At 39.5% G+C, this 22194-nt stretch overlaps 1 protein-coding gene across 5 annotated transcripts; it reads right to left on the reverse strand.

The window, feature by feature from the left end:
- Positions 1 to 1999: 1999 nt before the first annotated feature.
- Positions 2000 to 21290, reverse strand: crema (cAMP responsive element modulator a). 5 transcript variants are annotated; one of them, XM_026149892.1, is made up of 8 exons: positions 20949 to 21290; positions 19181 to 19298; positions 18904 to 19032; positions 12434 to 12522; positions 12198 to 12334; positions 10419 to 10607; positions 4334 to 4493; positions 2000 to 3899 (listed from the first exon to the last, which is right to left on the reverse strand). In XM_026149892.1, exons 2-8 carry the CDS (start codon positions 19286 to 19288, stop codon positions 3755 to 3757), a joined length of 957 nt encoding a protein of 318 aa, XP_026005677.1. In that variant the 5' UTR covers positions 19289 to 19298; positions 20949 to 21290; the 3' UTR covers positions 2000 to 3754. The 5 variants fall into 5 exon arrangements, with proteins under 5 accessions (XP_026005677.1, XP_026005678.1, XP_026005680.1 ...); XM_026149893.1 differs by lacking the exon at positions 18904 to 19032 and having other exon boundaries at positions 20949 to 21283; XM_026149895.1 differs by lacking the exons at positions 18904 to 19032; positions 19181 to 19298; positions 20949 to 21290 and adding an exon at positions 16542 to 16571.
- Positions 21291 to 22194: the final 904 nt, after the last annotated feature.

The raw sequence follows: 22194 nt of genomic DNA on the forward strand, positions 1-22194 counted from the left end.
AGTTTTATCCTTTTATTTGCTCAACTAAACACAGTGCAGATGTTAGCATTCAAGGCACAAGTGCTGTACTATTTGCTAACACAGCATGCCTGCGCTGCAGAGGTACATGTATGCAGTTACCTAACTGCATTGAATACTTTAGCCTTGAGGCTGAAGTATGTGTATGCCGCATTCATATTGTGAAACTGATCTTTGTTCTATGAGGGCTTTCACAATTTTGACATACAAAAGCAGCGAGTGAAAGCAAGTGAAGAAATGAATAGAGAAAGTACAATATAACAGCTACAGCACAGGTGTCAAACTCCAGGCCTCGAGGGCCGGTATCCTGCAGGTTAGACGTGTCCTTGATCCAACACAGCTGATTTAAATGGCTAAATGACCTCCTCAACATGTCTTGAAGTTCTCCAGAGGCCTGGTAATGAACTAATCATTTCATTCAGGTGTGTTGACCCACGGTGATATCTAAAACCTGCAGGACACCGGCCCTCGAGGCCCAGAGTTCGGCACCCCTGAGCTACAGTGTGTACAATATTGCATATATTACAGCTCTGTGTTGGCTCCTTAATTCTACTTCGGCTAATACTATGGCTTTAGTCTAATTACTATTTGAGGTTTTAGCTATGCAACTATTGGAGATCAGTATATACAAATATTCTCTGTTGTTGGCTGCAATAAGTCACATTTGGTGCTTTTAGGTCTTGCTCTTCAGTCTGATGAACTGAAGACCAACTTTTTTTAAAACCCATCAGATTGCTTGAAAATGTCCTAATACAGAAAACACTGGTGTTATTGTCTCTGACATTTTTTGGAAATAGGAAGAATCCCTATTGGTTAAAATTACCCAACAATTCTTAAAATGATTCAAGCTACCACCCATTTTCTCCTCTCCTAAGCTAGTAAAGTAATATGCTGCTTATATATGATTATACAATTAATAATCATGCAATAATATAATATAGTTCCCTTATTTAATTTAATTTATATAGTTAAGCCCATATGTTGTTGTGCAAAGACACAGTTTTGTAGCTTCACCTCTAAACACCATAATCAATCATTTTAAAATATTAGGACTGTTTTGCAGCATTTGGCTGCATCTACGTGGAGAGTGTAACCCAGTATACTTCATAATTCATCTTTTTACTTCTATAAGCAGTCACCTCATCAATAAACACCATCAATAAAGTATGGTGGTCCATTTCCACTGGCAGCCATACATGTTCGTGCCACAGTAGTGGCTCCATCACGTCTGAGAGACGATGTGATTCGGTTCTTAATATGAGCTGTTTCTCTCCTTCTCCATACTTTTCTCTATCTTTATGCTACAAGTTCATCTTAGTTTCTTCTGAGCATAACCAAAGGTTTGCACCTTGTGTTTCCATTTAAGAAGGCGCCTCTTGATAGTACACACTGACAATAATACGCCTACTTCCTCGAGAAAGTTCTTCACTTGGTTAATGTTGTGATGTTGTTTTTCTTAATCGTGGAAATGATTCTGTCATCGTGCACCTTATTTGACTTCAGGCGTTTTGGCTACTCCTAAAGTTCCTGCTTTCTCTCAGATGTTTATTTATTCGTTTTTACTCTATTTTCCAGCTTAATGACGGCCTCCCTCACTTGCATTAACATCTCTGTGGCCCTTATATTTAAAGTTACAGTGACCAGCTATAAGTTACAAATTCAACAGTGTGAATAAACTTCAGATTGTCTGCTTCACTTGTCATAAAACATGAGGGAACAGGCTTCACCTGGTCATGAAGCCATGTGTCAGTCAACTGTCCAATGAATTTTGAGCCTCTGATTGTCTGCACTTCAATTACATTTAAGTTGTTTTGGTGTACAGTGGCAAAACCACAAAAATTGTGGCTTTGTCCAACAATTTATGGACCTGTAAAGTGCAGATTTATCTTGCACAGCTTTAACTGCACTAACATAAGATGGCTTCAGTGTTGAGGGAGTTTCATCAGCAGTATGTGAGCTAAACATTATCACACAATCCATGTCACATTTGTATATTTTATTAGATAAACAAAAATATTTTTTTTACAATTCAAATGAGGAAGTACATCAACAACAGAACACCTGGTAGAAGACTGAGCCATTTAAAACAGCAAAAACGAAGTGCAGAAAATATTCAGCTCATCTGATATTAAAGAAATAGAGATATAGAAGGCCTGGATGTTTTCCTTTCATAGAAATTAAAAGAATGGGCGCACGTCTGAGATCACAAACAGTAGCAGACTGTTTGGGTGGCAACTATCAAGACTGATACTGTTATGACTGAGTTAGTCAGTGGGTAGATCCCTTACTGTTACTTAAAGAGCTTTGGCAGCCGCATTGTAACAGATGTCAGGGTCTGCTACTCAGAGGAATGCTCTTTTGTGCATTTGTCTACATTCTTCATAGAAAATCAAATATTTTAATGAAGTATAATCAGAGAAACAATGCGAGCTACAACAGAAACAGAGAAAGCTTTTACATATATTACCAGAAACATGAACACAAAATGATACATTATTTGAGAAAGAATATTTTTACAAAAAAAAGACAAAAGAATTGGCATTACCCTTTAAACAGAGCATTTTAATATTACAATAAGCCATAAATACAGTTTTATTCCAAAATGGATATTCATCATTTCAAAAAGTTATTTAACAGCAGACCAAAACAGTTATTCTTGGGGCCATATTCAATGTAAAATGATTGTTTACAAATTTGATATTTCAATTTTTAAAACATACAACAACTATCTTTGTAGAATATATACGTTTTTATGTGAAATCAGAATCAGAAGACTTTATTTATCCCTAAGGGGGATAAATTCAGGTAACTGCAATAGAATATAAACTCTAATATCTACACGTGTCCTTGGTTACTTTCTGTGCTTTCTCCAAAGTCCAACTGTGCTCTTTCGTTTCACTTCAAGTACTGTAACGTCACTTCAGTAATGCAAAAATAAAGATTCTTTTGAACATTATTTGATTCTTTGAAACTATACTGTGATTCAGATAATGCCTCTCTCTATATTGGTATGAAATAGATTTCAACGCAAATGGATTTTTATGTTGATTTCATTGACTTTACCAGTGTTTTCTTAAAAAAAAAAATCTTTTGTAACAAACTAACAATGACAAAAATCCACTTTACAGACAAAATGCTTGATAAATCTTCTTTCTTTTTTTTTTAACCGCATGAAGGAATGCAATGACCAAAAACAGAAGCATAAATAACATATAATCAGGTAAACACACTTTGAGTTGCCTTGTCGCAGTGCTGATGGATCTGCGTAGCAGCTCGTCTGACCTCAGAGAAACATGCTGGTTGCGGGACCTGGCTGACCCCTCGAAGGATTTTTCGTAATTGCCATAAATGAGCGGAACATTTTCAGGAAACACCTGTATTTCCTCTTCCTGTTCCTCTTCATCAGCTGGCTCTCATTGGTTAGCCTCGCTCGTGCGCAACAGCAACAGCAAACACAATGTGTACGACACTTGAGTCTTCACATGCAAAGAGCACAAGATAAGAACAAGAGCGAAACTGGCAAGCTCAAGCTATTTGACTTCCCTACGACACTTCTGAAATTTGGCGTAAATCAGGCCTGAGTGAGCAGAGAATAAAAGACGATGAAAGTAGTTTTTGTTCCAGAGTCTTTTCTTCTTTCTTTTTTTTTTCTTTTTTGGTTTTTTGTTTTGTTTTGTCTTATTTTGCTGTAGAAGTTTGTAAACTGTCTTCAGCCCATGACCACAAACAGCCACTGCTACTCAGCTTTGTGGCAGTAAATGTCCTTTAGTGCTTTTAGCTCTTCAATCAAGGTCTTGTTTTGGTTTTCCAACACAGCCACACGGTTTTCCAGACATTTGACATACTCTTTCTTTTTCCTGCGGCACTCACGAGCTGCTTCCCTGAGGAGGAAATGGAGGAAAAATTTGGATGAGTCTCCAGATGAAAATATAATATAAGAGTCAAGACAAGTCTGCACAATCCATAAACAAAACAATGTCTGAGGCTTTTGAGTTTGAGTTTCGTGAGTTCGCGAATCTGTTTACGTAGAGATTCGCTGCAGTGTTTCGTTTTCAAATTTTTAAAAAAATCTGCCGATCACCTACAAAAGCAGAAATCTTTAGCTTTGACCTTTTGTGAATAGTCGCTTTGACACAAAGTGTGAACAGCAACCTCCAGACATGCACAATAACACTTCAGTCAAAGTTTCCAATATGCATGAATTAGGGGGTCCCCAACATTTATTCCCTTGCTTGCTTGCAATCATATTTCCATTACTGACATGGAATGATCTTACACCTCAAATACAATCTCTTACTTCTACTTCAGCTCCTACCTGTTTTTCATCAGCCGGACCTCCCTCTTGCGGGTGATCTCCTCGGCGTGCTGTGATGAGGGGTTCTGCATGCTGCCTGGAGACGCAGCCATTACAATGCTCTGAGCCAGGCCCGAGTTTGGTGAACGAAGCTGGTAGGCGGGGATGTCTCCAGTAGCGGCTGTAGATGAATACAGACAAAAGAATAGGAGATCAAGATTCTGCAACCTTTTACTTTTTGTAGATCTTTGTTGTCTTTATATTTTCCTCATAAAAACTCTAAATCTGTACAAGAATCTTTACCTGCTTCATTTATCCTTATACCATCAGACTAACACAGAATACAAAATGTTGCATTTTTTTTAAGAAAAATTCTTGAGGTGTGTCCTAACATTATGCTGTACTTATTATTTTATTACATTAAAAGCAGGAATTAGGAGCTCTAATAAAAAGATGTTGGCTCAAACAAACAAACTTCAAAACTTTGCTGCTGAAATACAAAGTCAAGCAGTTCCCACTTCTGAGGGATACTAAGCAACACAGCAAGTACCATAAAGTCTATTTCTGTTCTTTTTATGCAGACATTAGTAAGATCTGCTTTTGTTTTTACTTAATTTGCCCTCATAAATCGTGAATTTATGCTCTAGGACCAGAGTTAAGTGCTTTTAACCATAGGAACTAAAGGTCAGAGGCCTGCTGTGTCCAAATACTCTAAAACACCTTCAGTCCTGCTATTGCTAATGTAATGCAATGTAACTTTATAGCCTGAAGCGGTGCAGAATAAAAAACTTGTTATCAGACTGTCCAATCTAAATAAGCTGCTCACCGTTTGATTTTTGAATAGAGAGTCATTATTGCCTTTATATTATACTAACATTTACTGAAACATATGATAAACTGCAAACAATATGACTGCGTTTATTCTCAGTAGAATAAACCCATAAGTTTCGTTTGTTTCCTCACAAGATCTGGTATCGCTCTAACGAGATAACAGCACTTGCATTTGGGAGGTGACATTTTTGTAAACCACTGTATGCTACTGATAACTGGTAGCCTCTCGAATTCTTAAAAGAAAGTGATGCTAATTCTGGAGAAGGCTGAAAAAAACAAAGCGATTCTGTGGATGTGGTTTATGAGCTGCTTGATTTGAGTCATCACTTTCATGACTCAACTGTGTGCTGCTCTGCCTGCTGCCTCGTAACATTTCACCCTCTCGTTTTCACTTTGTTCCTGAGAAGTTTCATTGCTCTGCCCTGACCTGCTGTTCACACACACACACACACACACACACACACACACACACACACACACACACACACACACACACACACACACACACACACAGACAGACACACACACATACACTCATTCAGAAAGAGACACAGCAGGTGCAAACACACATACACGCACAGACACACAGAGCGTCTGTCTCTTTTTCTCTCATTGTGATAACAGAGTGACTCGGGCTGTGCTGACGTCAGTGCGTGCGTCTCACTTGCCCGTTTGCATTCTCTCTTCCCTGCCTGGCTTCTGTTCCAGGAAACTGGAGTGACGTCAAACCCCCAACTATCTTACCACCCCCTCCCCACCTCTCCCTTACTTATTACCCCCTCCCTGCCTGTCTGCCCAACAACCACTGTAGCGATTAAAAGACTGTGTGTGTGTGTGTGTGTGTGTGTGTGTGTGTGTGTGTGTGTGTGTGTGTGTGTGTGTGTGTGAACATACTCGCAACAGCGAGAAAGAGTCTGAATGGAGCAACGCTGAGCATACTAACTAAATGCTTGTTTACTTGCTAGATCTGAATTCAACCCTGAACTGTCATGAGTGTTTTTCCTGTTTTGCAACTGCAAGGACACCAGTATGATCTGTGTAAAGACTCATCTTTACTTTCACAAGGCATGAAATTGAAAGTCGAGTAAAAGTAATTTCAATTTCATAAATATGCCCCTGAATGCAAAAGCTTCTGCTCTCACAGTTTACTAAATAAAAGAGATCCTCTTGCAATTAGAAGCTCCAAATACCAAAAGCATATTTTTAAGAGGACTTACATTCAGGTATAATTAGAGCTATGCATCAAATCAAAACATGCACAAATATCTCTCGAAAAAGCACAGAGAAAAGAGTCAGAGTGTTGCAGAGAACACATTATTAAACATGTGAAGAAGCTCTACCTGACTCAGTCTCATCCCCAGTTACAGCCATCTCTGGTTTCCAATAATCCAGCACCACGGCAGAGAGACACCTCACTACAAAAACTCTCCTCTACCACTATCCTTTTCTGCTTTACTTGTATCTCCTTTGCTCCCGCTTCTCCTTTCCTCTCAGCTCTCTGTATCAGAGTGCTCACTTGCCAACTTTACAGCCTGATTACAATTACAGGCATTGACATCACAATGACATCACTACTGCCCGCTGAAGTCAGTAAAACACCCTGGATTAGAGTTCCTCCCACCCTCCCCTCCTGCAGATGAGTAACTGAAGTACAGAAACACAATGTGAGCCAGGCAGGAACGGAGGGAGGGAGGCAGGGAAGGCGGGGGAGCTAATGGGGGGAGGGCGGTAGCTGAGGGGGTGTATTTTTAGCTCCAGTGACGCAACTAGAGCGACGTTCAACAAACAAGAGGATATTGTGTCCCAAGCGGCTGCCATGCAAACTGTTGAGCTCCCTGATTCAAGTTATGTGTGTGTGTGTGTGTGTGTGTGTGTGTGTGTGTGTGTGTGTGTGTGTGTGTGTGTGTGTGTGTGTGTGTGTGTGTGTTTTGGAAAGTGTTAAGGAAGTAAGAAAATAGTAAACATGGATAATGAAGGTTTTACATTTTTTTCAAGTTTAAGCAAACGTCCATTACTTATCCTGCTGAATTCTACAAAACAGTTATTTAACCAAACCTGTCAAAACAATATTAACCACTTAGTTGCCTGACGGGTCTTTGGTGGGAAAATCAGCAGCCAGGATGGAAAGGACGTGAGTGAAATTTATGCTGTTACTAATTAGGAGGATCATGCATTATTTTTATTTTACTTTTTTTATTTGACAATTCTTGGCACTGTCACAGGTTTAAATTTATCACAGCTCAGCCTAACATTTGCAGGGCTTTCACTTTAGACAAAAACCTGCACTCTAACTCCTGGTAATATCGAGAAAAGAATACCAGAGGAACGAAAATAAAGACAGCAAGCAACATTGATTATTGTTGGTTAACCATTGATTCTGAAATCAATTCAAAAAGGGAAACTCTGAACCTCTTAGTAATAGCAACATGCGTAAAAAATGTTTCTATGACTTTTCACCATGGTTAAAACAATCCTGATTAACTATTAGTACATCCACAGCCCTGCTGCTGAGCAGCTCTATTAGCTTTGTTGTTAATACAGAGCTCTTCAGCTGGAAGGAACGAATTAGCCCAAGCACATAGGTGGTTCTGTTTGTGCCAGCTGGATATGGACTTATGGACTGATAAGGTAAATAACACAGTGTCAGGCAGAGTTACTGAGTTACTGAAAAGGCACCTACATGAACTGAAACCTGACCACTAATATGAGACATTCATCAGCTATTACACTGCAAAACTATCGGTTATGATCATAGGGTATGAAACACGATGTCAGTGCATGTGACTCTGTGAAAGTATACAACGAACAGTCCCTGAAAAGCAGAGTATGAAGTAACGAATTACAAATACTGTTTCAGGTATCTGTACTTTAATTGTAGTTTTTTTCCCGACAACTTTTTACTTTTACTCTTTCTACTTCTTACATTTTCAAAACCGGCTCATTACTCTTGCTTTAATGCATCAGAGGGGAGTTACTATTTCACGTCACTCCAGGCCTTCAAACATCAAACCCATTTGAACCTGCAATTTGAACTGCAAATTTAAAGCTTACATGTAAGTCCTCATGCTTTTACATCAGATAAAGGTTGGTCACATGTAACATTATATGAGGTAGAACTATCTGTGTTATTTAAAGGTTGCATGGAAATATGTTATTGCGGGATAAACAGTTTAAACCCCACATCTACTGTTCTTCTGTTTAGAGTCAAAGTCACCCTCTACAGTGCAGGCAACAGAAAGCAGAGGCATTTTCTTTTATTTCCTTAATTTTTTCTGCTCACTTTCTGCTAATCTGATTCAAGATAAGAATATTTATAAGAATGAAATTTTAGACTAAAATAAACCACTAATATTATTTTCTTATTACATCAATATGGCAAGTTTCAGTTAGCTTTGCATAAAAGTAGCTGGTAGAAATGTCCTTTAAAGAGATACTTTTTACTTTCTTACTTTGAGTCAATTTCAGAGCCTGTACCTTTTCACTTTTACTTGAGTAAACAAGTGGAATCACTACTTCATCTTTTACTGGAGTATTTTTTAACAATAGTATCTGCACTTCTACTTAAGTACAGACTTTCTGTACTTTTGGAACCTCTGCTGATAAGTCAAGCGCATGGGCGAGTGCTACTTTGATCTTATCATTGACTGTAAATCAAACTAGAACTTCACCTTCTAATTAACATGTTTCGGATGTTCTGAATGCAATTATTTTCTTAAAGCATCAGTTCTCAAACCACAGATTTACTATTATGAACAAGTCAATGAGAGTAAATGAATGGGTTAGTTCGCCTTTTGTGTGTTCATCTTAATATCAGCAAAAAATGATCAGATATTGAAAACTTCCCTCGTCCTAACTAGCTTAAAATGAAAAGTCAGCAGTTTTATCCAGTTAACTTCAGGTTAACAAGCGTTGAGCACAACCAGCTCCTTCACAGAAAACAACTTAATTCTGTTCTTTTTCCTATTCATTACTTTGATCTTCAGGTTAAAGGGTTTAGTTTGCATGGTGTTGAGGCTGAAGTGCAACATCAGAAAGACCGTTGTAGCTGAATTTCAAAAAGGACATGAAAGAAAGACAGAATTTTTTTTTAAACCCAATGAAAACAGGAGCCCACTCAAGGTGGTTCAGGGTATTTACTGATGATTACAGAAGTAGCAGGGGGGGATTCTTCAGTATGCAGAGCTATACTCTCTTCTTAGATTCACTCAAACACTGCAAAACGGATTAGCCAGCACTTCGTGGTGCAAAAGGATACTAATCCAAACCATACTGCAAGACCAACCCAAGAGTTTATCAATCAAAGAAATGGGACATTGTTCAATGGACGAGTCAGTCACCTGATCTCAACCCAACAGAGCATCCTGTTCAGTTAAATACAAAACTCAATGCAGAAAGATCCACAAATAAGCAGAAACTCAAGGGAAGAAAATCATCACCTGTAATGTCCATAGTTTTAGACTTCAGGCAGTCATTAACCCTTTGTCCAAAAAACCAAAACTGACCTATTCGTGTCCTTTAACAGGTACCAGAGGCTCCAAGTTCTGCCAGATGACAGCGATAAGCTCTTTGCTGAGCTATGTGTTACTTTCGATATGAAGCAAGAGATTAGACCTGACAACACAACATGGTCAACAGCAGCTGGACAGAGAGATATCTTAACTAAAGAAGAAAGAGAGTGGCTTGGAGTAGAGCAGATGAGTAAGCCTTCACCACATCTTGATGAATTCAAGCACTTACTCAGAACAAATAATCATCTTTTTGGTGCTTTGAAGATGGAACTGCAGCTGTGTTCAAAGTAAGAAATGAACTTGAGGCAATTTTTTACAAACTTGCTTAAGAAATCCCTGAAAGTAAAAGATGAATATATTGCACAATGAATCCAAGTGGTGTGGACACATTTGTGGAACGTAATGGAAATCCTAATGAAACTTTAATATTGCAGAGTTATGAATCTCAAATGTTTTTTGAGATACAATTTACTGTCTGTAGGACGAATTACTGTCACAAAGGGTCTTGCATGTTTTCACTGAGAAACATCCCATAATTTATTGAGTCCTTAATCCCACGATGTCAGATGGGGATTACCATATTATTATTTTTTTACACAGATTTTGATCTCTGCTATCATTTATGGCTTATATCTGTGGAGAAAATAAATAAATAAAAATCTGAGGTGCCGTTAGAAAAAGCCAAAACATTCAATATTTACACCCCAACATGTATGCTGCTGTTTCGTAAAGGATGTTTCTGATATAAATTCAAAGTTGCACCCTACCTTGGATGAGTACCTGTCCTCCCTGGATAAAGAGCTGCTGTGGAGAATCTCCAGGCTGAGCTGCACACTGTAAGACAGTGGCTCCAGGCTGTGGGGTGGGACTACTTGTTACTGGCAGGTTCTGGACCCCCTGTAGACATGGAACCCCAGGGCTGGACAACTGGATGGCTCTCCCTTGGGTGATTGCAACTGTGTAGGGGATTTCATGAAGTTAGAATGAAGAAATAGTAACATCTAATGCTTGAAATTTGATTTTCTGTGCTCCAATAGCTCACAGAGCTTTATGGTCCTAACAGGAGCCATAAAGCTCTATATGTCACGATCCTGGGTCTTATGACCCAGTGTTTTGAGTTTTAGTTCATTTTGATGTTTTAGTTTATGTAAGCCCTTCAGGTTCCTAAGTTCATTTGTTATCATGCTTAAGTGTTTCTAGTTCTTATTATTTCCCCCTCGTGTTTCCAACTATGGTAAATCTCCCCTGCTTTTCATGTGTTTCATGTCTGTGTCTTACATTGTGAAGTTTGGGTTGTCATGTCTACGTCTCATTATGTTTCCTGTTTTATTGTGAAGAGGTCTGGTGTTTCTGTGTTCATCGTGTTCAGTTTTACTCTTCCCCTGTGGCGTTGTTATGTTCATGTTGATCTACTGTGCCTTTCTGTTCCATGTTTCAGATCCCTATGTTCTGTCTCCCCCAGTCTGTTAAGTCCACGTCTTGAGTTCCGTCAGTGTGTTTCCTGTTTTACTTTCACAGTCTGTTCTATGTTAATGTTTCTAGTTTTGCTTCCCTTGCCTCGTCCTGCTTAATTACTCTCAGCTGTGCTCTCCTCCTGTGGCTCATTCCCCCTCGTTATCCCTCAGTGTTTTTAAGCCCCATGTTTCTCTTTGTCAGTGTTGCGTCCTCCATCATAGCTGTGTGATTTTTTTCCCTGTGGCTCCTTGTGCTTTAGTTTTTCCCAGTTTAGTTTATTTTGTATTGTTTTTCGTGTCCCACTCCACGCCAGCAATAAAGCTGTGTTTTTTGAGTTTACCTTTTGACTCTGTGAGTTTGCGTTTGGGTCCTACTCTTGCCTGCACACAGCCGTACTGTGACACTATAAGCTATTGGAGAACATTTTCTCTAAACGACTTAGATAATTATTAAGTTAACCCACTGTGAACACTTAAAGCTTCCAAATGTGTGCACGGGAAGGAAAGGAATACCTTTGCCTTTCATTCCTCTTCAAGCAATGAAATATTTCCTGTAATTGCATGTACCCAATGAACTGATTATATGCAACAATCTTGAGCCACTCTCACTTCTTTATATTTTCTGGGAAACATTTAAAACATGAATGGGAATTTGGTACACAAGGCAAAAACAGAGTTTTTACAAATTTAACAAATTTGAAAATCAATATTTGGTATGACCGCCTTTGTTCTTCAGCACAGCCTGAACTCTGTTAGGCAAGCTTTCTTTTAATTTCTTTTAACAGACTTCATGAAGCGTTCCCCATAGCTCATAGGTCAGTGTTAATTGGATTCATGAAGAAAGAAAGAAACAGAAATGGTCAGGAACAAGAACTGGATCGAAAAGAAGTGAAAAAGCTGCCAATATCTAAAGAAAATGCCTGGACAACTATTACTCAAGACCACTTTAAAAATTACAGGCTCCTTGGAAGCACGGTATAAATAGTGAAGTGTGGCTAAAACTCTTTTGCACAGTTCTGTAAATGTATGTTCCAGAGCAGAAAATGCTGAAGATGACTCTCTAGTGAGTGGACCATTCTCGTGTGTACTGACTGTATTGTCCGGAGCTGGTCTGGTAGATGGAGGTTGGCACTGTGGGGGAGTTGGAAACTGGCACTTCATCCTCCGTCTTTTCCTCTTCAATTTTAGGAACTGCCAGTGAGTTGGAGGAAAGCTCATTCAAAATTTTCCTGCCAAACAAAATAAAGTATTTTCATAAAGACCTTTTAACACTAGCAGACTTTTTATGACATATATCACAATTTATCTTACTCTTCATATCCTCTCACCAATATGAAGGACGCCTGGAGAGAAGCTCCCGCCTTTTCTGTGTGTCTGTTACTGACTCGTCATCCTCCAGTTCTGCTACAGTAGCAATCTGAGTAAAAAGCAGGCAGTAATTAATAGTGATGAGTAATCCACATTGTTTTCTTTTTTAAATTATTTTGGCAACATCATTTGTGCTAAATGTTGTCACTGAGTGGGTGTATCTTTCCACACACTGTCTTTTGTAGAACATTGGGAGGTGTTTGTGAGAGACAAAGATGACGTCAAAGAAGGAATTTGAGCTGCATTTTTTCAAGCCCTACTCTTTTCAACGCATTGCATGTCACAAGAGACAATAACTGTAGTGCGCAAAAGTCTTGCCACTCTTGATTTCTTTATAGTTTTCCAGGGAAAATTATGTATTGAAGTGTGCAAATATATATGGAAATACAGTATAAAAGGCAAAAACTGAGTTTTTACATTTCTAACAAGCTTAAACTCTTAGCGAAAGCTTTTTTGTAACTTTTTTTAAGTCTCCAGGCTTCTTAAAGGACATTCAAAGCTCTTTTTTTTAGGTATTTGTTGCCTTTTGTTCTGTTCTTGGTCATGATGATCCAACACCACCTCTGTAATATTGAGGTCTTAGCTCTGGGGAGGCTAATCCATGACTGATATTGATTCATTGTGTCTTTTTCCATCCAGCTATGTTTTACTCCATTGGCAGTGTATAGAGAGGTACTAGTCTGCATTCTTAATTCCAACAATTTTCACAAGATCCCCAACACCACTGACTGACATGGAGTCCTAACCCATGACACACACTCACTGTTGCCCCTCTCTCTTGACCTCCTCCGCACATATTGATTATGATTTTAACCAAAAATGTCAAATTTGGATTCATCACTCTGTAAGACTCACCATGTTGATTTTCAACCAAGCTCCTGTGCAATCTTGCATAACTGAGCTATTTCTTTCTACTTCCCTTCCTTAAGATTGGCCCAATTCTTCCACTGAGACATTTCTGATGAGGCTTAAACTGACAGTAGATGGGTCAACTGGAAGGCCTGATGCATTGAGTATTTACAGAATTTTTTCCCTATTTCCTAAGGACATGAATAGATTTTTTAGGCCTGCCACTTCTTTTTTTGTCCTCCATCTGTCCACACAATCCCAAGATATGCCAACTTTGTGGCTGATATCAAGGACTCAACTCTTTAGGAATCACCTTGGTGAGATATATATCTCGTAGGGGTGCAACGATACACAAAATTCACGGTTCGGTTCGGTTCGATATTTTTTCGATACAAAAAAATGTTCATGCATTTTTAATTTGTCATTTATTAAAATTATAAATATATATTTTAACTCAAAAGTACAGTTTTTAAATTTAACCCTAACCCTTGTGCGTGTTTTTTATTTTGACAGCGAATGCGCACCTGCGGACCACTTACAGTGGGGCAAAAAAGTATTTAGTCAGCCACCGATTGTGCAAGTTCCCCCACCTAAAATGATGACAGAGGTCAGTAATTTGCACCAGAGGTACACTTCAACTGTGAGAGACAGAATGTGAAAAAAAAAATCCATGAATTCACATGGTAGGATTTGTAAAGAATTTATTCGTAAATCAGGGTGGAAAATAAGTATTTGGTCACCTCAAACAAGGAAAATCTCTGGCTCTCACAGACCTGTAACGTCTTCTGTAAGAAGCTTTTCTGTCCCCCACTCGTTACCTGTATGAATGGCACCTGTTTGAACTCATCATCTGTATAAAAGACACCTGTCCACAGCCTCAAACAGTCAGACTCCAAACTCCGCCATGGCCAAGACCAAAGAGCTTTCGAAGGACACCAGGAAAAGTATTGTAGACCTGCACCAGACTGGGAAGAGTGAATCTACAATAGGCAAGCAGCTTGGTGTGAAAAAATCAACTGTGGGAGCAATCATCAGAAAATGGAAGACATACAAGACCACTGATAATCTCCCTCGATCTGGGGCTCCACGCAAGATCTCATCCCGTGGGGTCAAAATGATCATGAGAACGGTGAGCAAAGATCCCAGAACCACACGGGGGGACCTGGTGAATGACCTGCAGAGAGCTGGGACCAAAGTAACAAAGGTCACCATCAGTAACACACTACAACGGCAGGGAATCAAATCCCACAGTGCCAGACGTGTTCCGCTGCTGAAGCCAGTGCATGTCCAGGCCCGTCTGAAGTTTGCCAGAGAGCACATGGATGATACAGCAGAGGATTGGGAGAATGTCATGTGGTCAGATGAAACCAAAGTAGAACTTTTTGGTATAAACTCAACTCGTCGTGTTTGGAGGAAGAAGAATACTGAGTTGCATCCCAAGAACACCATACCTACTGTGAAGCATGGGGGTGGAAACATCATGCTATGGGGCTGTTTTTCTGCCAAGGGGACAGGACGACTGATCCGTGTTAAGGACAGAATGAATGGGGCCATGTATCGTGAGATTTTGAGCCAAAACCTCCTTCCATCAGTGAGAACTTTGAAGATGAAACGAGGCTGGGTCTTCCAACATGACAATGATCCAAAACACACCGCCCGGGCAACAAAGGAGTGGCTCCGTAAGAAGCATTTGAAAGTCCTGGAGTGGCCTAGCCAGTCTCCAGACCTCAACCCCATAGAAAATCTGTGGCGGGAGTTGAAAGTCCGTGTTGCTCGGCGACAGCCCCAAAACATCACTGCTCTCGAGAAGATCTGCATGGAGGAATGGGCCAAAATACCAGCTACTGTGTGTGCAAACCTGGTAAAGACCTATAGTAAACGTTTGACCTCTGTTATTGCCAACAAAGGTTATGTTACAAAGTATTGAGTTGTATTTTTGTTATTGACCAAATACTTATTTTCCACCCTAATTTACGGATAAATTCTTTACAAATCCTACCATGTGGATTCATGGATTTTTTTTTCACATTCTGTCTCTCACAGTTGAAGTGTACCTCTGGTGCAAATTACTGACCTCTGTCATCATTTTAGGTGGGGGAACTTGCACAATCGGTGGCTGACTAAATACTTTTTTGCCCCACTGTATGTGCAGCCCTGGTTATTTAGCTCATCATATTGCAGCCACAGAAATTCTTTTGTCCATGAAACCATAAAGCTGCACTTTCTTTTTGCCTCATAGTCTGATTTGTCATAACTTCTCCGTTTTGTGGTAAGCTTTTCTTTGGCTGTCACTTCTTCACCCTGACCTGTCTTATTTGGCTCAGCAGAACTGAAATGCTTTTACACGCGCACTCACATAAGCTCAGCGATTCTCTGCGCGATCAACCTCTCACATGTTTAAGCTTGCTGCGTCATGTTTGCATAGTAAGCTAACGATTAATAAGACGATGTCAGAGGAATTGGTGCACAAATTATCATCACTCACAGATCAGTGCTGTCGCTCTCTATACACAGTTCGCACGATTGCAAAGTGAAAGCAAAAAAACAAGCGCAAATTCAAACGCGACTTCAATATGTCACATATTGACAGTGGCTCACTGATGCCAATGACATAATTACCCAGCTACATTTCCGAAAGAATGCAAAAGCATTGACATATATTTTTCCTACAATAGCCCGACGGGCAGGGAAGAGATAGATTTTGGTAGCCCGACTGAAAAAATCGCTAGCTCCGGGACATCGGGCTAGCGATATTGCAAGCCCTGTATCTGATTGAGGAATCACTCATCTTTGGAAAAGAGAGTTTATTACAGAGAAATGTCTCTTTCCAAAATAAAAGCTATACTATCCGCTTCTTCTGGGCTATATTCTCAGCAGCATAAGGAGAATCATGTGCTAACAGCTGTCTAAATGACTCGGCTAAAGTTAGTAGCATGCTTGTTGTTTTTGTCTTTGCACTAGGATGATGTCAGCATAAATGTGCAGTCATATTCGTTGTGTTCCCACTAGTGCTTTCAGGTTAATCTCGTTGAAATGACCTTAACGCCGCAACACGGCAAATCTCCGTTAACGAGCTACCGCTGATCACTCCGTGCATGGGGCTAGACGGCCAACACGTTAACGAGCTAACTGCGCTAACACACTAGTTCACACCAATGTAATTGAGCATTGCATGGCACATCCAACATACTGTTTTACTTTAGTCCATGACTCGCTTACCTTCAGGGTCATACGTCACATGAAAACCAAAATAATTCCAAACGCCAGATCTGAATGACGTTCAATTTGCCTGTTGCAAGGAGAGCTTAACTTCTGTCTCGCTAGCTTGCCCTGTGCTCTTCCTTCTGACTATGCTGTCTGTGTTGAGCGCTCAGTGGATCTGTGCTCGACAGTGCAGCCTAGGCGGAGTAGTCGAACACAGATTCACTGAGTGCTCAACACAGACAGCATCGTCAGAAGGAAAATTGATAAAATAAATTACAAATGTTGTATTGTTCGATACATATGCATACCGAACCGAAAGCACTGTATCGAATGGTTCAATATCGATACGAATATCGTTGCACCCCTAATATCTCGATGTCCATCAAACTCTTGTTGTTGACATTTTTCACAGATTCAACTAAAGAAATTGGAATAAAATGATGTGCCTTTGCAGTAGGTTGTTTGCAACAAAGTGCCTGAAGATATGATTTACATTGGTTCACTGCTAAGTTGTCTGTAATGTGTTGACACAGCACTGCTTTATCCCTTGAGATGGGTGCCTGTTTTATGTTCGAGTGATTCATAGATCAGTGTTAAGCAAAAACAAATTTAAAAAAATCATAAATCCTGAAATTGGTCAGGTACAAGGTTTGAACTATGAATGAGTGAAAAGCAGTCAAAGTCCAAATGAAAAAACTTTCAGAAACACTGGAGAACTGTGGTTCAAGCCACTTTCAAATTACAAGAAAGTCTGGCTTTTTAGAAACAACATATAAAGGGTCAAGACATTTGCACAGCACTGTATATTCTGCACAATTATTTGCAAAAAAAAAGTTACCACCTTTCTCCCCTCAAGCATTTGTTTGTTTTCCCAACTGAAACATACTGTGGGAATAATAACAAAGTCAACCTGGTAATGTGTCATAAGCCAAAGGGCTTTTATGACTCACGCTGCTGTGTAATGAATGTACATTAGGATAATATCTGTACCAAACAAAGGTGCCGGGTTAAACAGAGGTGTGTCCATTAATTTGTAATAGAGTGGAGGCTGGAACTAAGCTTGTTAGCTTTATGCTCTGGAAGCAAATTTAAAGCAAGAAATAACTGTGCTGTGCTGTTACGCACACAGTGTTAGTGCTGACTTTAAACAGGATGTTTTGCATCCTCCAGATGTTTAATGGCACTCAAGCAGAGTCTTACGTTAAGACTTACTGATGCAGGATTTATTTAAATAAGTTATTACTGGAAACGTACAGCTAATACCAGCAGTCAATCGGCAACAAGTCAAACTTGCTACTGATAGTTTCACAGATAAGAAGTACAGAGTAGTTTGAAACCAGTCAACAAAACCACGTTGTGGTGTAGATCTATGCCAGCTGACTGTGCATTTCAAAGATATAATCTATTTTCATGCTAATTTCCTTGAAAAAATACTTTCCATGAGACGACAAAGTAACCTCTGCTTTGCAAACAAAGCTGCACAGTAGAGAAAAGTCTGCTTCTCCATTTTAACCACTGTTTCCTTTCTCAGGCCCTATACTTCTAGACACTGGTCCTCAATACAATAATATTAATAACTTCTTGCCAGCATTTTCACATGACAGATCACTGTTATCTGATGCATCTGCAGCTCTACAGCAGTCATCTAAACGAGACACAACATCTCCTGAGAGTGAAGGTTAGACTGATGAGCTTAAACCTCAGTTCCTGCCGCTCGCTTGAATCCTATTAACAGATGCACTACATTAAACCATAAGCCCTGCAGTGTGCCTTGTACACAGCAGTTACAAGTTCATTGACCAAGATATTGATCTCGATCTAAATTAGTGTACAGAGCAGAGTGAGGACAGTATTTACTGCTTTTCTAGGTGTTATTGTCAGGCTTTGTGGCTTAAATGTTCATCTTACTAGAGCATTTGCATCAGGAGTGCTTTGACAGAGATACTCATCTTGAAACATGTTCAAATGACTCGAGGTGTTACTGGAGGCTCGACTTGACTTAAGATTTGTCGGGACTTGTTTTCAGTGACTTGAGGCATAATCTGGACTTATCCTAATGGACTTGAAACTTGCTCTGAAACGTCTGACCTGATCATATCTTGAATTATGTAAGACCTGAGACCCACCCTGAGAGACTGGCAACTTGGCTAAGAGTTGACTTCAATCTCCTGATTGACTTGGGTTCTGACTCTGGCATGACCCATAGGAGCCTCTAACTACTTTGCTTACTGCATACAGATGTTTCATTAGTCTCCAGTTAAAATTTGGAACTGAAATTAAATTTTGCGTGTATTGACAAAGCTATTCTCTGATGTGAAACACTGAGTCATCCATTAAAAGAGTTCAAATGAGTTCTGAGGCAAGCATGGGCCCTCACCTGGACAGTCTGAACTTGTGGTGATTGTATAACAGAGGCCTGCGGGGCCTGGATGACCCCCTGGATTTGAACTGTCTGACCAGGCAGCTGAACAACAGTCACACCGGAAGACTCTTCTGCTAGTGACGCCTGCAGGCACACATGAAATGATGAATGTTTGCCTGCAACAGTTAGACTTGAGTGTCTGAACACCTCTTGTCTCTGAACACATCTTAAAGTTTGTTTGTTCTCTTCCGGTTAAAACCACCAAACACTTCCTAACCGCGCATGTGTGCACCTGAGCAGCAGCTGCAGGAGAAGGGCTGGTTTCACTCTGGTTTTCCTCTCCATCTGTCAATGAGTCATTTAAACTTCTGTCCAGCTGAGACGATACGGAGCTATCCATAGTCGCTCACCTAGACAGACAGATGGACGGGCAAATTAATAATGATACAACTGAAGCAGACAAAGGCAATCCTAATGTTTTCTTCTCTAACATCATTACACAGGTAAAAGACAAATAAATGTGTTTTTGCAGTCCAATTTCCCCCTCAGTATTCATTAAACATTGGCTACAGATAGACATTTAACCTTGGAATATCGGCAAGAATTGTCTTGTGCTTACAAGACCTGTGTTATATTTTTATATTGTGTTATAAGTGTTCTATCTGCACTTAATTACTTTGTTCAGTACGATTCCGTTCAAGCTTAACTGACACGCAAAAAATATCCAGACAGCCGGGTGCATAGAGGCAGAAATAACAACATTAACTGCACTGTAATGAAGTGCAGAATAATGAGATGGTGAACTGAATGCTCCTCAATCAGTGAGTCTGAAATACAATTTGAGAAGACAGAGCCAACAGAAATAAATGAAGTGAAAACACTCCAAATTATTTGTCCGAAGATCTGTGCTGAGAGTAAGTGTTTTTCAGCTTGTAACAAATTTGCATTATATAACTAGCAAGCTCATTTAGTGTGGCAGCCACCAGGTGAAGCTGGCTGACTGAATTTAGGCTTTTTTTTTTCACAATTTGGACGACAGACTGTTACAAACTCGAGCACAATTTTGTTAGAGGGCAACAATGACAATGAAAGGCTGTAAAGATTTGTGTCCAACTGGGTTTTAGAAAATTAAAAGAGGTTTGCTTCAAATTAGAGGCTGGCTGCAGTGTCAAAACTAAACAAATGGAGGGATTCTAATTCTATTTTTACAGGGTCTCTGCAACAAAAATTGGACTGATGTAAACAGCCAGCATCATAACTGGAAAGCATTAATATTTACATATACACATCAAGGACCCTCATGATGAGCCACAGAGCCCTGCCTTTTAGACTAGCCTCAAACTGTTTATTCTCTTCTACTGATGGCAAACTCTGAAGTTTCTTACTAGTGAAAATCTGAAACATTTCAATAAAATTTAATTAGCAATCCACAGCCGTTTGCCCTAGAAATGTCCTGAACCCGTTTTAATATATTTCGAGATGTGTGAATTTTTCTTAAAGCAGCACCCATATTTGTTAACAAGACAGCCACTTTTTAACGTTTCAAGTAAAACAAATTACACGCAGTTACAACAGAGCTTTGTCGGTTGAACTAAGAAAAAATAGGGGACAAAATGGACTTCCGTTTTAAGGGCAGACCTTACGGGGTGAAAATTTGACAAATGTTGGACTTTTATTTTGAGCAACATATTTTAATACAATTTTAAAATAAATTGTGTTACACATGACGAATTTGGAATAAAAAAAACAAAGTCTTCACATTGGATATTTTAGAATATTTTACGTAGTTGGGCTTAGGATTTTTATTTTGAAGAGGTCGCGTCCACTCCACTTCCGACATCTATTCCGCCTGACTTGACTTAGCTCAGTAAACTTCAGAGAGGAACTGCTGACAGTTGAGAACATTTTGTTTAACTCCATGATGGTCGGCAATTTATCAGCTGTGGTTACAAAATTAGGCTTTAATGGAGCGTTTCGCACCGAAGATGTATTTGCACATTTTCCTTCGACTCTGCCCGACTGGCGCTGACCAAAAATGTGACAGCTTTGCAGCGACTTACCGAAGTTTTACGTAGCCTGAGTCGTCACTAATGACAGTATGGGTGAATGGCCCGTGCCTTCGCTCACGTAGTTTCCACGTCAGCGCTGATGATGCTGTGCCGAAAATGTCGACAGGCGAGTCAGTTTAACGCCGAAGAGTGTCGAGGTGGAGCGAGAGCATTCACTCCTTCCTGCTTCCTTGTTTACACTCGGCGGGCGAAAAAAACGAGCCGTGGCTAAATTCTTGCTTTAAGTCAACAGAATGCAGGAATTTCACGGGAAGACGCCACACATAAGATCTTAGAATCTGGAAATTAATTCAAATGTCTATCTTTTAGTTTTTCTACCGTGTATGTGTCCGCGAAATGTTTGAAATAAATTGTTTCCGAAAAACAGTCATAGCTACAGCTTAACTCGACCCCTTTATGTTAAAGTTTTCAAAAGGGTAATTGTTTTAATTTAGCATGGTAAGAGAAGTATATTCATATTCATACATTCAATTTTCGGAACAAGGAAATTTCAAATTAAACAACAAAAGTCGAAGTGTGCAATAACAGTGCTACAGTGATAGTTTTGTAACTTGGACACTCATGTTTACAGAGCAAAGTAATGCTGCTTTCTAGTGCCCGTAAGAAGCAATTACACTTTGAAAAGCCGAAGCAGATTAAGAGGAATGTATTGCATTTTGTTTGAGACATATTTTTTTAACTTAAGAGTACATGGAATTTATATTTAAGAGTGCAAACTTCATAGACTCCAATAAGAAAGTGATGCTTGTGTTGGCAGTTATGTCTACCACAATCAACCAAATAGCCCTGGGCATTTAAATTCAGCTGGATGTTTGATAGACAGTGATTAATAATAATAATAATAGATTGTATAGAGTATAAACTGACCACACAATCTAAAGAACAAATAATGTTTTATAGTTACAAAATAGAGGTTATATTTGGACTGTTAATGGTTACCTCACCTGTTAGAACTACATTATAAACTCAGACTTGTTTCCTGGTGCTAATTTTCCGTATAATGTCAGTCTGTTTAAAAAATGTGCAGATAACTGTGGTTTACTGCAGATTCCGTGATGTACTTGCTGGGTTCCTTTATTTAGCACTGACTGGCTGACCCCTGAGCCACCATCTGTCCTCTTGTATGCCTGGAGAGGCTGCACTGTTACAACAGCGCCACCCGATGTTATCAAAGAGTAGTCCTCTTCATCTCAAACGGTGTGGCATAAATTTATATAATTCAAGAAAAAATGATTAT

Source organism: Astatotilapia calliptera, chromosome 18, assembly GCF_900246225.1.
Source record: "Astatotilapia calliptera chromosome 18, fAstCal1.2, whole genome shotgun sequence".
Taxonomy (NCBI): Eukaryota; Metazoa; Chordata; class Actinopteri; order Cichliformes; family Cichlidae; genus Astatotilapia; species Astatotilapia calliptera.